Genomic DNA, 16,926 nt, shown 5'->3' on the forward strand with positions numbered 1-16,926 from the left:
GTTAGAAGCTATTTTATATTATACAAATATTATCTTTTTCTACAGTAAATTTTTTAATAAATTTATACCATATCACCAATAAACTTATAATATATATTTAATAAACTTATAATTTTTAATTATGAATATATCAAATAAAAAAATTTAATATTATATAAAATATAAAAATGATGTCTTAAAATTATCCTTAAAAGTTATTTAAAAAATTTATTTACAAAAGTAGTAAAATCTATAAATAAGAATCATATTGAAAAAATTTATAAGAAATTAACCCATTATTATTTAAATTAATATATATGATATTATAATTGTCACTATTACAAAAAAAATAAAGACAAAAATTCAACCACTAGAAATTAATAAAATTTTAATTAGAAGAATTAAATAAATAAAAGACTTAAACATTAATGTAAGATTTTTTTTTTTAAATCAATATATTTTTAATTATTTCTTGAATACTGAAAAATAAAATATTTTAATTTCAAAAATTACAAATAAAAGATATACTACAAAAGTAATAAAACATTATAAATGTATAGTATGAATAAGAGTTATGCGTTTTAGATCCAGAATTATGATGCATTCAATCTCTAAGTCTCAATTCTTTTCTCCATTCGCTTTAGCTTATAACCTTAGCACCAACTTCCAACTATTTCCTATTCTTAAAAAAAAAAAAAAAAAAAAAAAATCAAATATTATCCTTAGGGTCTTATTTAAAATAAAAGAACTCAATCAAGAATGATTAAGGTTCAATTAAATAGACTATAAAAAGCGGATAATTTTATGTTTTAGTGTAACAATGACTTTGGCTTATGCTTACTATTTTTGTATCTCTTTTCTATCCGTGGCATTCATACAAATGTAATATTTAAGTCTTAATTAATAAACCTAATATAGTTACTTGTCTCATATTTTTAAGGAAGTAAAATGTGAAAGGGTCTAAATTGAAACTTATTAGTAGAAGTTAATTATTCTTCAGGGTAAGTCAACCGAACCAAAAATTACTAATTGAAAAATTGACAAACATCAAATAATTTTTTTAAAATATTATTAGTTATTATTAAGATATTTAAATGTTTATAGTAAGAATAAATAGGTATTTAAATAGAATATAACTATCCAGTTACTAAATACTTTTAAATTTTAAAAAACATATAAACAAAAATAAAAAATGAAAAATATAAAAAAGTAAATCGAGGGAGACTGAAATAACTTGGTTCGATTGATTCTTATATTTTAATTTACAATTCTTTTGAGGAATTTCATTTACTGATTTTCTGAGTTGAGTTTCATGTTGAACTAAAGAAAACGAGAGTTATAAAAAGCAGAGTTTTGCAGCCACATAAAACTGAGGTGCAACAAAACCCTAAGAGACGACTCTAATTTGTTAATCCTACAAAGGTATAAGTAAATTTGATTGGCTGTTTCAGCGGCAACAAGAGGAGGTAAGTAGTTTTCCTACCTATAAGGGAAATACTTTCTTCTAGCATCCCAATCATTGGCTACAAACATCCCTGTTGGCAGCAGCATGGTTAAGAAAAGCAATCACATACTAAAAGAAAAGAAAAAGTATGAAAATGATGGTAATCTTGTCTTATATTTGTGCGTGTGTTATATGGCTGTAGCATTAGAATTAAACTTTTAGAATAGGCAAATGATACTGTGAAAAGCAGACTCTATTAGTACATGGCCACAACAATACAGAGACTCAATTGCTAATTTTAGGACTAACTTCAAATAACATTAGAATTCAAACTTCAAATATGATAAAATTAAAAATAATAATTATGGAACAAATGGGTTGGTTGAAGCATACCCATTTATTTCTTTTCTGAATATGGAGGAAATTAAATAAAATCAGAAATTTGAATAATTGGACCGAGATGAGTTCAAACTTAAATAAGTTGATGTCAAGCCCATACGATGATAGACAAAATTCTTAAACTCACCCAACTTAAAAAGATTGAATGGATGAATTGACAATCTGAGAGTTTTTACAGTAAAATAATAATATTTGAAATGAGGTAAAATAGAAAGGAAGGATAATATATATATATATATATATATATATATATATATATATATATATATATATATATATATATATATATATATACTTTCCAATAAGAAAAAGTAACTGTTATTTTCTCTTATATATTCCCTCTTTTGAAGAGAATATAAGAAAAAAGATTCATCTATGATATATTTAGAATCTACCCTTAATGCATTATGGTGCTGTATGATTTGTCTTATTAAGTAAAAATTAAAACAATAAAGATATAAAACAACAAATTCTTTTTCTTTCATATGTTTCATTTTCATTTATTTTTATTTCTTATAAGAGATAAGTAACTAAAAAAATTCTTCTTCTCACTGTTTTTCCTTTTTAGACAATTTTCCAAACATAATGTAAAGTAAAGCCCTTTTCCTCGTGAATTGTAATACCTTATCCATAGTAAAGGTCCAAAGTAGTCATTTCCCAAGTCGGATCACCTGTGTTTAAGACACAAGCCAAGAAAACGGAAGCAATTCATGGAATGGGCACGACCATCTCTGTCATTTCACCTACACTTCACTGACTTTGAGATAGATAAATAAATAAATAGAAAATACCCTCTCTCTATCCAACGGTTTTGGATAAAAAGGAACCCAGAAGTACTCTCTCTTCTTTCTAAATTCTACATATGTTTCTTATAGAGAAGGAAAGTTAAGCATTTAAAATATTTATGGGTTTTCGTTTTTGAGATGGAGAGTTTAAGTCTTGCTCTTTAATTCATTATTGGGTTTGTTTTTCATTTTTAGAAGGTGAAAGTTTGTAATTTTAAAGTTGAACTCACGAGCTCTAGCATAGCTACTTTTCTCTTTCTTTCTTTACTTTTATCTTCTGCAACTATTTCTTCTGCTATCAGAATTTCTTAATAAAATTAAGCAAAAACCCAGTAGGGGTTGGTGAGTTTTTCACGAGCTTAAACCCATTTCAGTCTCTTTCTTCACCAATATACAATCTTGTGGTCCTCCTCTCGCCAACTGCAACACCAGCACCACCTGCTTCTCCATTCGATTTTTCTCGATCAAGGGTTGTGTCGATGTCATTGATAATGTGATCAGTTCGTTTCAGCTTTCTATTTTTCTGGGTTCTTATTTTCTTTTTTTCTGAAGCGAATACTTTTTAATTGTTGCTTTCTTTAAGTAGAGATTGTTGAGGGTTATATAGAAATGGATCGATCCGCACTGACTATAGGTCCAGGTATGGATTTGCCTATTATGCACGACAGTGACAGGTACGAGCTGGTGAAGGATATTGGGGCAGGGAACTTTGGGGTGGCTAGATTGATGAGAGACAAGCAGACTGATGAGCTGGTTGCTGTTAAATATATCGAGAGAGGTGAGAAGGTTAGTAGAGTGGTCTGTTTTGCATCTTTTTACTAAGTTATATTATTCCTTTGTGTTGGTGTCTAATCAACAGTTTGTTATGCTTGGCCAAATTTATGTTATCTATGGCTTGGATAGGTGTTTGAGCTTAGGTTTAGCCGCTAATCAAGTTTTGTCTGTCTAGATTGTAAGTTCATTTATGTTTCAAGATCAGTAATTCCTAATTCAGGGGAAACTTAGTTGGTCTCTTTCTGAATTGAGTTTGTTTTCAGAGTAAGTGATTTTGTTTGTTCAGTGGCTAATCAGCTTATTGAGAGATTGTATAATTGGATAAAGCCCATTTAGGGATTAATGCCCTGGTGTCTGTTTGAATATACTTTAAGAATTGGCTTGGTATTGGCCATAATTGGTAGTCCAATGTTTAAATAAATTTTACAACTACATGTTTTACATGAGGGTACAATATAGAATTTTATGTCATTTCTTTTCATACATGAGAGTAATAAAGCGTTAATTAAATTGCTGTTAGTGAACTGCAATTACATTGAGGTTTTTGAGGTTCTCTTGTGGAATTGGAGGTTAAAGATTCCGGACCTAGGTGGATGTTAATGGAATCTACAAAAATTCCTATCTGAAAGCAGACAATTTTTAATTTGCCACAGAAGACTACATGAGTGGTAACTTTTCAGATGAAGTGACTTTAAAATCTATGGGGACCAGGAATCTTGAAATCGCACTATTTAGAGTCTCCAATCTGAAGAATGATGTGGAATGAGTCATGTACATTCTGTAATTTGTCACTGCATACTCACCTTTGAAGGTTTTATGCAGTTTTCAGTTTGACATTGTGATTTAACTTGCTTTTTTCTTTTTTTTTCTTTCTTCTTCAACAGATAGATGAAAATGTACAAAGAGAGATTATTAACCACAGGTCATTGAGGCATCCTAACATTGTCAGATTTAAGGAGGTCTGTCAAATCTTGTTACATATAATTCCTTCTTTCCTGAAGGGGTATTTTTGGTTCAATTATTTGATAATTTAAACTACAGGTTATACTAACACCTACTCACTTGGCTATTGTGATGGAGTATGCCTCTGGTGGGGAACTTTTTGAGCGGATATGCAATGCAGGGCGGTTCAGTGAGGATGAGGTTTTTATCCAACATATTAATCTTGTTGTAGTTGTGCAACACTTGTAATCAACTTTTTCTTAACAGTCTGGCTTATAATGCAGGCACGTTTTTTCTTCCAACAACTTATATCAGGAGTTAGCTATTGTCATGCAATGGTCAGTAAACCAAGGTTTCTGCCCGTAATTGTTGCTGTTACTTTACCCAGAAAGTGTAACAGACTGACTGGGTTTTTTTTTTTTCTTTTCTTTTGGAGGGAAATCCTACTGACTGAGTTTGATTCCTTTGATGTACTTCTTTGTGAAGCAAGTATGCCATCGGGACTTAAAATTGGAGAATACATTGTTGGATGGCAGCCCAGCACCACGTCTGAAGATTTGTGATTTTGGTTACTCTAAGGTACCAGAATTCTTTCTTACTATCCTCTTAATTCTTGAAGCAAAAACTCGCAAGCCAGTTTATTGAATATCTATGTGATTTTGGGCATTGTCAAGATTTCCATGTTGAATCTACAATACGTTTTGCTGGATTTCTTTTTTGAATTCAATAGTTTAATGTCTAACAGTTTTGCTATTTATCTGTTATTCTATGATTGCTCTATTTTTGGTGTATGCTGTCATTGATTGGTAATATACTGTTCTATTTACTTAATTGGGTTTTGACAGTCATCAGTGCTCCATTCGCAACCAAAATCTACTGTTGGAACTCCTGCATATATTGCACCTGAAGTGTTACTTAAGAAGGAATATGACGGCAAGGTAATATAACTGGTCTCTCTTGCTCTCTCAGAAAACATGTTTTATCCTTTGTGAATTTGCGGACCTAAAATCCTGTCAAATTGATGTGTATACTAGAAGTTTTTTCTATTTCATATAATGCCTGTGAAGGCCTTATCTTCTTCTTCTTCTTCATGAGTGTAGTTTTCTCAGAACCATGTTTATATGATAAATTTCTTATATCAGAATTTCTAGTTGTATCTTCAATTTAGCAACTTCTATGTTGGTTGCATCCCTTATATAGCTTATGTTGGTTGCATCCTTTATACAGACTTGCTCGACTTTTTTTTTGGATTTTTTTTGTTACTTGAGGCGAGGTATATTATCGAATAAACAGAGCATTCCTCGTTCTCATTAGTGTTTGTTTTCAACTTGCAAACACTCATGCAGAACAAGAATAGCGTTTTTGAGGCATGGCTGGATAAGAAAGTTCCTTCTAGTCTATATAAATAACTTAAAGTTGTCAAGGACTAGTCTGGAGCTGGAGTCTCCTTATCCACCAATATTAGTGGGAGCTTATCACCTTTATGGTGAAAGATATATAAAGTAATTGAATGTCCACCATCCAACAGAACTGGGGGTTTATCACTTTTATTGTTGTAGGAGGATGGGTTGGCTGCCCATTATCGTGTAACCCACGGTCCATTGGTTCTCCAATGAATCAAAAAGAAAAAAAATACATAATGTGGGGCTCTCAAACTCTCATGAAAAATTGTCCTTTTCTTTCAATTGAAAATTCCTACACTTGAAATCCCTATTAACTTTCTATATATATGACTCTTTATATCCAATTAAATTTAATTTCATTTAATAATTTGTTTATGTAGTTTTTCATTTATCTACTAAATCCCTTCTATTTCCACTTCAACTCTTAGTTTACTCTATGTAAATTGTGAACTGATTGTAAATGCTATAAAAGGAAGGCTTTTGCATAGACGGACACTTCTCAATTTTATGCATACCATTCTTCTTATGAGAATTTTCGACTGATTTTGTTCATTACATATATTTTAGGGATGGCTGGTGGTGAAGCACTTATTTCAATTATATCCTTAACATATAGCGCACGCTCTCTTAATTATATTTTGATGTGTGAATATTTTATTCATAATTTCTTTTCTTCTCTTCATTAAAATTTGCAATTTCAAAAGTGAAAGCACTATTTGAAACCTTATTTTTTTCTTTCTTTTATTTTATTTGAATAAGCTACAAACCATTTGTTAATAGGAATGACCATTTCCAAACTACTGTAATTATATTTAAAAAAAATATATAAATCAGTTGTGATTCTGCGCAGCATGCTGTCTAGCGACTAGTTGGAGTGGAACTCTAATCTCATGAGTAATCAGAACTCAAAATTTTCCCTATTGCAATCAATCCGACCACAATTAGTAATCAAATTGTTGCATCATTGAACAAACTGATTTTGCATTGGGCTGAAGATGAGGAAAACAAGTTGGTTCACAGATTTTTGGTCTGATCAATTAGAAGATATGAAAAATTGATGTTATCATTGGGTAATGTCATCACCCGACCAGCGTCTGTGAAATAAAAGTCATGGATATGTAAATGTGCTTTAGGCATAGAACTATGAAGGCTTGTTAGGGAAATACAGAAGCGAGAAAAAGAAATGTTTCTTATCGTGTGGTCTTAAATTATTGGGAAATTCGTTTTGCTATTTCATTCCACGCTTGGAGCTGAAGGGTAGAGCAGCAACAATTAATTGGGATTGTTATATAGTAGTTTACCTTACACATGCACCTAGTCAACCTTACAAAGTTGGCCTTACTGTATAAAATTACCAATATTACAGGTTGCAAAGGTAAATTTGCTATAATTAGTAAGCTTAGGGAGAAGACTTATATATGTCGTATAACATCAATTCTAAAACATGCTTGGTGAATGTGTTGATTATTGGGTAACTGTAAGGGATACAGTGGTTGGCTTCCAAAATGAAATTTTGCAATAATATTATCTAGTTCTTATTAGTATTAATAAAACAAAGATATTTTCACCAAACAGCATGCTTTAGACACCGTTCATTTATATCCATTCTAATGTCTTGCAGTTCATTGTATTACTCAGATTGCAGATGTATGGTCTTGCGGAGTAACTTTATATGTAATGTTGGTGGGAGCTTATCCTTTTGAGGACCCTGAGGAGCCTAAGAATTTTCGCAAGACGATACACGTATTCTATTGCACATCTCTGAGCTTATATAGTGCAATACCTTTGTTTAGATACTTGAATAACATGTTTTGTTGTTTGTTGCAGCGAATTTTGAATGTCCAGTACTCAATTCCTGATTATGTCCATATATCTCCTGAGTGCCAGCATCTGATCTCAAGAATTTTTGTGGCCGACCCTGCAAAGGTCAGAATGCTTTTCTTGATTCCTGAGAACAAGATCAGATACCTGAATGCTAAAATATTCAGGTCCTTAGAACATTGCCAAGTTTCCTTGTTAAACATGTAGACCTTTTGTTTTTTTTTTAAATAAATGGAGAATGAAGTGTCTTCATAACCGGGGAATAATTTGAATCAAAGGAACTCCTCCATCTACTAGGAGGATTTATAACCTTATATTCGAAATATATAACACAAAACAAACTACAATTTATGGCTCAACCAAACAAACTATATGATTAGCTAAAACCTGTACTTTTAGCATACCCCACCCCAGCTGTAAAATCTTCAGCTGAAATTTTCCTGGACTATAATCTCTCTGTGGGCCTTTGCACCTTGGATCACAATTGAGAGGTTTGATTATCCCTTTTGAATTTTAGTTTATCTTAAAGTAGTACCCAGACCGTATCCACTTGCAGAGCACCTCCAAAAAGTGTCAAAGACTTGAACCAAGGGATGGTGAAGAGAAACCACAAGTCCCGATTAGATTTGAAAAATCCAGACAACCTAAGATACTAGAAGAGGAAAAAACCCTGGAGTCTGTCCTAAAACTGCCCAAAATGAAAATAAAGATAACACAAGTACTTGGAGATAAATAAGAAAATTGAGAAAGGGAAGGTTTATTGTCATTAGTTTATGTTGAATAAGAAAAAAGATACTTTCGTCCTTGTCATATCTTCTTCATTCATTCTTGTAATTGGTCAAAATCATGTTCCTCCTTGTACTTCATCCTCTCTCTCTCTCTCTCTCTCTCTCTCTCTCTCTTCATGGTCCTGTTTGATTATATGTGAGAAAAATTGGCTGGTAAAAGTTTTTCACTTGAATATATTTTTGCAACAGAGGATAAGCATTCCTGAGATAAAAAATCATGAATGGTTTCTGAAGAATCTTCCAGCAGATCTGATGGATGACAAGACAATTAACAACCAGTTTGACGAGCCTGAGCAGCCAGTGCAGAGCATTGATGAGATCATGCAGATAATTTCTGAAGCCACCATACCAGCAGCTGGCACCGGTAATCCCAATCAATATTTGACTGGTAGCTTGGACATTGATGATGACATGGAGGAGGACCTAGAAAGTGATCCTGAACTCGACATGGATAGCAGTGGAGAGATAGTGTATGCTATGTGAAATTTTACAAGGAAACATAATGTCTAATGCATGGCATGGTTGCTGCAAAAGAATGGAATATGACACTTGCACCATTTCTTCCCAATGGACAATGTTATGGTTGTGAAATTCTGATATCTCATCTGGGAAACCATCTGCTTGCATCCTTTGTCATTTTATCACCTCTTTTAACGGAGTGTTTTCACTCTTCAGTAATATATGCTTTTGTGTACGCTTTGTAACACCGTAATATAATGAAGTCTTAATGTTGTGCTTAGAATCATGGTTTTCTCGATCGTGTTTCTGCAGATTTGTATTCTAATAATCTATTCGTCATTCCACTGGCTTTACTGAATTGCTGTCAAATTTGATATTCTTGCTGGCTGAGGTTGTGCCAGTTTTTGAAGCTTTCTTAAGCTTATTGATATCTATACGAAGTTCAAAGGAAAGTCATTTGAAATTTTGGTTACAACTAACATAAGCTTCTAGTTTGTAGTAGCCGGATGCGTTAGGATAGCTTAATTGTGTCTAATTAAGAAGCGTAATAAAGATCAAAAAAGAAAAAAAGGAAAGGAACTTTTGCCCTCGAAATTAGAATTGTCATCGTATATTTCACAATGAGAAGCTAATTGTTATTTATGTTTTTTTCAGTATTATCACTTGACAACTGAAATACAATTGTTCCGAGCAGGGTGTTGTCACTAATATTATGAAGCCTCCAGGCTCCAGCCTTACATGCAGCGTTGGAGTACAAAGGCTAAGTTCTGAAAACTCCTGTTAACCACATTGTCTGGGTGGTGTAGTTGGTTATCACGCTAGTCTCACACACTAGAGGTCCCCGGTTCGAACCCGGGCTCAGACATGTTTTTGGCTTTCGTTTCGAGGAATGAAAAACACGAAGAAATAAAAATGGGAATTGAACCCGACGTGAATCGAACACGCAACCTTCTGATCTGGAGTCAGACGCGCTACCATTGCGCCACGGATCCACTCTGTTGATATCATACGTGTATATTATTCAAAATAAAAATCAAGCTCTCACACGGATTAGTCCAATTCGATTATCTATAAATCACCAATACCATACCAAACCTCGGTTCTTTCAAAATTGAAGGTACCAATACCGTACCAAACATAAAAGGATCCGTACCGTATTGTACCAAATATTACAGTTAAATACAGTTCGGTTCGGTGCTATTTTCGGTTCTAAAAAATTAAAAAATACACAACTTTAATCTCATCTTTAATCAAATACATTTAGAGAAAATATGATTACCAACCTAAAGAAAGTAGCATGAAAATCTGAATTAAAATTGCAATCAAATTCTTAACAATCTGTTTTGCAATTCAGTCACTTGCAAGTATTGCAAGTATAACAATTCATTCAATGTTCAAATACAAACCATTAAAATATATGTTACTGCTTTGCAGATGGCAATCATTAAAATAAAATATTTTTCACAGTTGCAGCCAACAATCTATCCATCAAAAATAAAAATAAAAAAGTAAAAAGAAAAGAAAAATGTCCAGGACTGAACAACGACGACACAGTTATGGGAAGAGAGAGCGCTAAAGAGGAAGACATCTACACGAGCCAATTCTTACTTCTGCATTTTTGCGAGCCAATTATGTGTGGCGCTAAAGAGGAAGACATCTAGGCGAGCCAATTTCTTCCTTTTTCTTTTTGATTTTCTGTCTAGAAACTTGTCTTAGGTATTGTCTTTTTGAATTGAAAATTGAGAGGTGCAGCAATGTGTTCTAAAGAGGAATATGTCTACGCGAGCGAATTTCTTCCTTCTTCCTTTTGATTTTCTATTCAGAAATTTGCCTTAAGAATTTTGTCTTTCTGAATTGCAAAATGGGAAGTGCGGCGGTGTATTCTAAAGAGGAAGACGGTGTGTTCAAATTGTTAAGTGTATACTTGTAGCTTGTAGTATATGGTAAGAAAAGGTATTAAAGTTAAGTTAGTAGATAGTAAATTATAAATTTAGTGTTAGAGTGTATATTAGTATCAGTATACTATATAATATATTAATATATAATTTATATATTTTTTATAGAATATAATGTATATTATAATATTAAAGTTATTTTCAATATGTAGTATTTTTTTTTATTTCGATAATAATTGTTTGAATTATATAAAATGATAAATATAAAATAATTTCTTTTATATAGTATAAAGTATTTTATAATATTATAGTTATTTTTAATAGCTATTATTTATATAATATAAATAATTATTAATAAATATATGTAAAAATTCGGTTCTACGGTTTAGTCCGGATCAGTACAAGAATCAATACCATACCGTAATAGAAAAAAAATTCGGATTAGTTCAATTCGGTTATAAAAAATTTTGGTTATTTCAATTGTGATATTTTTCGATACGGTTATTCGGCTCGGGCGGAAATCACCGAGATCCTCAGCCCTAGCCAAGGACATCCCTACTCTGACTTGAGCATTCCTACTCTCGTGGGTGCAAACTTTAATAGCCTTATAAGAATCTGAAATAGTTGGACTACTATAACCGCTTGCCTCAGCCCTAGCCAAGGACATCCCTACTCTGACTTGAGCATTCCTACTCTCGTGGGTGCAAACTTTAATAGCCTTATAAGAATCTGAAATAGTTGGACTACTATAACCGCTTGCCGTTTCTATGTAAAACAAACGCTGGTCCAGCGCTTCCCCTTCTTGAAGGTGAGGTAGCAACATGGCATCAGATGGCAATGAAGACCACTGAACTAATTGGTCTGCTTTTCAATGGACCAGGACACATGGGAATATTTCTTACAAACCCTCAAATTTAAGCACACTCAGAAGGCCAAATGTGCCAAAATTATCTGGAGCTTAATCTTTCAAAACCGAGATAGCAAATTCTATTTGTTTTGAAGTTCAAATAAGGTTGAATGTGCAAAATTATGATTGTCAGACAAAATTTCCCAACATTACAATTCATAATCCTAGAAATGTAATCACTCTCATGACTCGAAGTAGTATACAGGAGTAAAAGGACTCGTGCAAATGCCACTTTTAAACAGTTTGCACTTCATCTCTCAGAAGGAACTGCTTCCTTCACAGAAGGATTTGAACCATGCCCTGGATTCGAATTCCCATCATGAATTTCAGCTCCATAGGCCAATGATTGTGAATGGCCGTTGTTTGATGGCTGTGACTGTGGCTGTGCCTCAAGCTGTGGCTGTCCATAACCAAGAGGATTTGTTCCCTGAGCATAATTTGCTGCGGCAGGAGATGGCTGAAGAGGATATCCACCTTGTCCATAAACAGGCTGATTTGATGAGAGGGAGACTCCATAACCAGCTTGTGAGTACCCTGTTTGATCATATCCTGTTTGAGGTGGTGGTTGGCCAGCATAGCCTGCAGCAGTCCAGTACGTTTGAGGGTCTGCAACTTGTTGATTATAAGCTGGAGGCGGATATGCAGGTGCTGCTTGAGTTGATTGGGAGGAAATTGCCCCATCCGATTGAGATGACACAGCAGCTGATCCATAATTTGAAGTTGCATATGGTCTCTGCTGTTCCAGTGTTGGAGTCTGACTAGAGATGTTTTGTCCATAGTTTGATGTCTGCTGACTGTAGCTATTACCATAGCCACTGCTGGCAACAGGTGGTGTCTGATTATAGCTAGAATTAAGAGGAGCTGATCCCATTTGAGGTTGTTGTCCATAGTACCCATATCCGGCCATTTGCTGTGTTTGAGACATGGTCGTTGGGTTTGATTGATCCCAAGCAGGTTGCTGGGTGTAGTTACCATAGTATGCAGGGGGCGTAGGTTGGTTTCCTGGTTGTGCATATCCATATTGGGGTTGTTGCATAGGAGTTTGTCCTGGCTGGGCCCAATTACCAGTAGCCGGATATGTTGGCTGTCCATAGCTACTGGATCCCGTAGGATCTATTATGCGTTTCTGCAGGAAATGAGTTAAGCATTACATATTTAATTTAAAATCTTATATGTTAAGTGGAATTCATTTCATTTACAAATGATCTTTTATGATTTTATAATAGAATTTATTTGCAAACGAATATTGATATTATAGTATGCTATACAACAATTGTATACGAGATAAGTTTTGTGTTTAGTTTAAGTGTGAAAATCAATTCAATATTTTAGTTTTTCAAAAATGCCCTCCATAATATATATTATGTTGTAATTTAAGTATTAGAAAATAGTTAATATGAGATAGAGAGAAACAAGATAATTGAACCAAGGATGTTTCTTGTCTTAAACAAAAAGAAATTCATAAGGTTAGAATTCATTTGGAAATTCTATAAAATTTAGTTTGGTTACAACCAATTCCATGGATTTAAAGAGATAGAATTCCAAATGAATTTTCATTTATACCGAACACACTAAATTTGGTTTTAGAAATAAATTCCATAAAAACTGATGGAATGCATTTACACCAAACACAGCTAATTTTGTAAAATGTATGAAACATCAAGAATTGTACATAAATCTTAAAGCAAACAAAAGAATTTCAATCATAAATCCATCTGTTGCATTATAATTATGACTACTCAACTTTTTACTTGAAGTAGAAGTTCCAGTTTGCATTTGGTCAAAGATTAGACACTTCTACTCAACTAACAACAATTTTCCAAATTAAGGCCAGCAGTGTGCCATCAAACACAAAATCACAGCCAGAGTTGAAGGGCCTCAATTTGGCAGTAAGTACAAAAAATAGTGCTGAAAGCCAAAATTGGGAAAAGGAGAAAAAGTGAAAAAAAGGAAAGGAGAAAAGTTATACAAGCAGAACACTGATTATGTCCTAGTGTTTCAGTTCACTAAGACAATCGAGTCAATGGCTGAAGGGTATGTTAGATGCTTATTATAAATGGACAAGGAGGTGACTTACATCGCCATCCCAAAACTTAGAACCCATATCTTAAAATATATAATGATTAATGATCTATTGATCTTCAAAAAATGTGAAAGATAAGAAAGTAAGTAATAAAGAAAACTAAGATGACTTACCCCATTGAGTACGTCATTGACCAATTCTTTAGCTGCCTCAATCTGTTCTGTCAAACCATTTATGTAGACGGTTCTCTCTGTTGTAGGGTCACCAGGAGGAAGGTGAAGTGGAATAATCTGAATAAAGGAACGAGTATTGAACCTTAAAAGTGAAACTACAGCATTTACCTCATGAGAGATGACACAACCACTAATAGCATTAAACAAGGCAACATTCACATAGCAGAGTTGTCCAAGTGTTCATGTGTTGGACTTTAAAAGTAAAAGAATGCAAACAATATAAGCCAGAGACACACAGTATTGCCGACCAAATATTCCATGTATAATACATCTCAAGATTAGACTGTAAGGGGAAGTGTTGTTTTGAACTGCATCCTTATATTACCATGGGTGATTCCATCCCAATATGAAGAAAGAAAAGCACAAACAACAATTTGACCAAAATTGTAAAAAAAAGCACCATGATGCTACCTTTATCACAGAGATAATTATCATCATTAATATTAAAGGAGATAGAGTGCTGGGCAGAAATACCCAACAATATTTTGTGAAATGTTAAACCCACATTTATCATAACAAAATAAGCATTCCCCATTTTCTTGACAGTTTAATTAACTATCAGCTGAGCTTCACAATAAATCAAGAGATCAATAGTTGCAAATCTATATCCTCGCAAATATTTTAAAATTAACAGAGGAATCACTGAATTGAAGTGCCCAAAATACATGTGATGTTGAACTGTTAAAATGTGCATCTAGAATCTAGACACGAAGATTTATCAGACTGGACTGTACATAGCTATATCTTCTCAACATTTGCAAAATAACCCCCCCTAGAATGAATTATTTTGCAAGCTATTGAAGCTAAAGTAAATCCGTATCATCCTTCTAACATTGCATTTCATATCCTAATTAGAATAAAAGAGTTTTTGCACTTTGAAATAGCACCATTTTAAGCAAAGCTCAAAAAGATTAACAAGATCACCATACTGCCAAATTATAATTCAGAAAACAAAAGGTGATTTTAGATGATGTTGCAGGACTCATGACCACAATATTTTTCATTTCTTTATTCATTTTCACTTTTATGATCACTACCTGCATACGTGCCCCTGATCTGCTTTGCATGTACTTTATGGTTTCACCACCCTTGCCAATGAGCAATCCAACCTAGACACTCAACAGCAAAGAATTAGAAAATGTAGCTGAAACTTTTGTTATAGTTGCACCAGAAAATGTAGGATGATAGATTCACCTTATCATTAGGAACTCTGATTGAGAATTGTTCAGCTCCAGGTTGCTTTGTATTCAATCCATGAACTGCCGAAGAAGCAGAGCCCCCTGCATCTGTCTGTTCCAATATTTTGAAACGGCATGTTAAGAATGAGAATGAACCTTGTAAATTTTCAAAAATTTTTGAGGTGCATAACAAATTGAGCACAATTATACCTCCGCAATCACATCATTAATAAGCTCTTCTGCCCTGCTAATTTGTTCTGAAGTGCCCATCAACTCTACATCCCTTGTCAAAGAATGGGGATCAGCATCTTGATCCTTTGTAATTTGGATTTTAGCCCCTGACTGAAGTTGAATATTTTTAATTGTTTCTCCTCCTTTCCCTATAACAACACCAACCTGGAAGGAAGAATCAAGATTGTATAAGACAAAGCAGTCCCACAACAATATTTAGACATAGCAAGACAATGTCATACCTTGCCACTAGGAATAGTGATTCTCTTACTTGTGCCTTGTGAGCCATGATACTGACTTTGTTGTGAAGCATAGGAAACTGATACAAATTTTTTAGTAAACAATCATGAAGTAAAAACAATGGGATTATTTGCAGCTATATAAAATGACCAATTCACTCTCAGGGGTTGAACCATCATAAACTACATCAAGTCAAACAAAATTCCCAGACTTGTAGAAATGCAGGATTTTTCCATATAAACATTACAACACCACCAAATTCATAAGGGTATATCAAACATTTAACAACATAACTACCTCATCGTAACATTATCCTTCTCAAGTCCCTAAATTGCAAAATTAAGAGCTATCTATGGCTTAGGGTAGAATACACACTAACGTCTACCAGGCAAGTCTCTTAAAAACGGCGAGTTTCAAATCCTAGCTATAAAAAGGCATACAACTCTGTGAAACAAACAAACAAACAAATAACTAGAGTTAAAGAAAAATCAAACTTTTAAGTCAATTAATTAATTAATCGAACCCTAGAAACTGAAAAAGAAAAGAGTAGAGATTTAATTAAAATTACCAGTGTAAGAAGGAGGGGCAGGGATGGAATTAGAGTATAAAGAAGGAGGGTCAGGTGAGCTATCGGAGACGAGACGAGGTCGTTTTAAGTCAGCGTCATTAGCGATACGAGAAGCGATTTCTTGTGCTCTTTGTTTAGCCAGTTCAAAAACATCTAACTTTCTCTTTCCTCCATCATTACTCCCCAACTCTTGTTGTTCTGGTTCTCCCATTGAGTTTGTTGCACTCGTGATTATGACTCGGTGAGCCGCCACCGAGTTTGGTGCCTCAGTCGAGAGTGAAGAGAACAATTTTTTTTTTTTCTTTTCTTGGTTTTATTTTCAGCTACGAGGAGGGAGAGAGAAAGAGAGGGAGAGACTTTAAACGGGTAAAGTTAAAGCAAAAACGGCGCTGTTTTATCTTGGCAGTTTAAAAGCTGCTTTCATTACTCAGTATTCTTTCTTTGCCCTCAATTCCATAACATCATACTTGGCTTAATTATTAAATAAATCATATAGAGCCTCTATTTTAAATTTTTAGCATTATTATTCAACATAGCCTTTATTTTCAATTTTTAGCATTGTTGGTTAACATTAAAATTAATTAATAATTTACTTATATAAATATATAATCGTAATTATTATTTTAATTATAGAATCAAATTTATAAATATAATTTGATAAATCTTTTAATATTTAATATTGTTCTATAATATTTTAAAAAATAAAAAATAATTATTTTTTAATGTCCTTAATTTTTTAAAATTTTATTGATACAATATTATAAAAATTATTTTTAGAATATTTATTTATTAATTCTAATATTATATAAATTAATATTATCAGTATAAATTATATTATAATTTTTAGAATTAAAAAT

At 33.1% G+C, this 16,926-nt stretch overlaps 2 protein-coding genes and 2 non-coding genes across 5 annotated transcripts; 2 read left to right on the forward strand and 2 right to left on the reverse strand.

Annotated features, from left to right (window-relative positions):
- The first annotated feature begins 2,524 nt into the window (after positions 1-2,524).
- On the forward strand, positions 2,525-9,077 carry LOC8268159 (serine/threonine-protein kinase SRK2E). Of its 2 annotated transcripts, none has more exons than XM_002521791.4 (9): positions 2,525-3,393; positions 4,266-4,340; positions 4,423-4,524; positions 4,608-4,661; positions 4,810-4,902; positions 5,169-5,261; positions 7,365-7,469; positions 7,554-7,652; positions 8,525-9,077. In XM_002521791.4, exons 1-9 carry the CDS (start codon positions 3,217-3,219, stop codon positions 8,816-8,818), a joined length of 1,092 nt encoding a protein of 363 aa, XP_002521837.1. In that variant the 5' UTR covers positions 2,525-3,216; the 3' UTR covers positions 8,819-9,077. The 2 variants fall into 2 exon arrangements, with proteins under 2 accessions (XP_002521837.1, XP_015576490.1); XM_015721004.3 differs by having other exon boundaries at positions 3,205-3,385.
- Positions 9,078-9,585: 508 nt separating this feature from the next.
- TRNAV-CAC lies at positions 9,586-9,659 on the forward strand. The gene has a single exon. It is a non-coding gene; the product is annotated as a tRNA-Val (tRNA).
- Positions 9,660-9,714: 55 nt separating this feature from the next.
- Positions 9,715-9,786, reverse strand: TRNAW-CCA. The gene has a single exon. It is a non-coding gene; the product is annotated as a tRNA-Trp (tRNA).
- Positions 9,787-11,653: 1,867 nt separating this feature from the next.
- Positions 11,654-16,423, reverse strand: LOC8283264 (far upstream element-binding protein 2). Its single transcript, XM_002521790.4, has 7 exons — positions 16,070-16,423; positions 15,504-15,580; positions 15,241-15,426; positions 15,047-15,142; positions 14,890-14,961; positions 13,793-13,909; positions 11,654-12,722 (listed from the first exon to the last, which is right to left on the reverse strand). The coding sequence occupies exons 1-7, from the start codon at positions 16,278-16,280 to the stop codon at positions 11,847-11,849; spliced, it is 1,635 nt and encodes a 544-aa protein (XP_002521836.1). The 5' UTR covers positions 16,281-16,423; the 3' UTR covers positions 11,654-11,846.
- Between the last annotated feature and the right edge of the window lie 503 nt (positions 16,424-16,926).

Source organism: Ricinus communis, chromosome 5 (genome assembly GCF_019578655.1).
Source record: "Ricinus communis isolate WT05 ecotype wild-type chromosome 5, ASM1957865v1, whole genome shotgun sequence".
Lineage (NCBI taxonomy): Eukaryota > Viridiplantae > Streptophyta > Magnoliopsida > Malpighiales > Euphorbiaceae > Ricinus > Ricinus communis.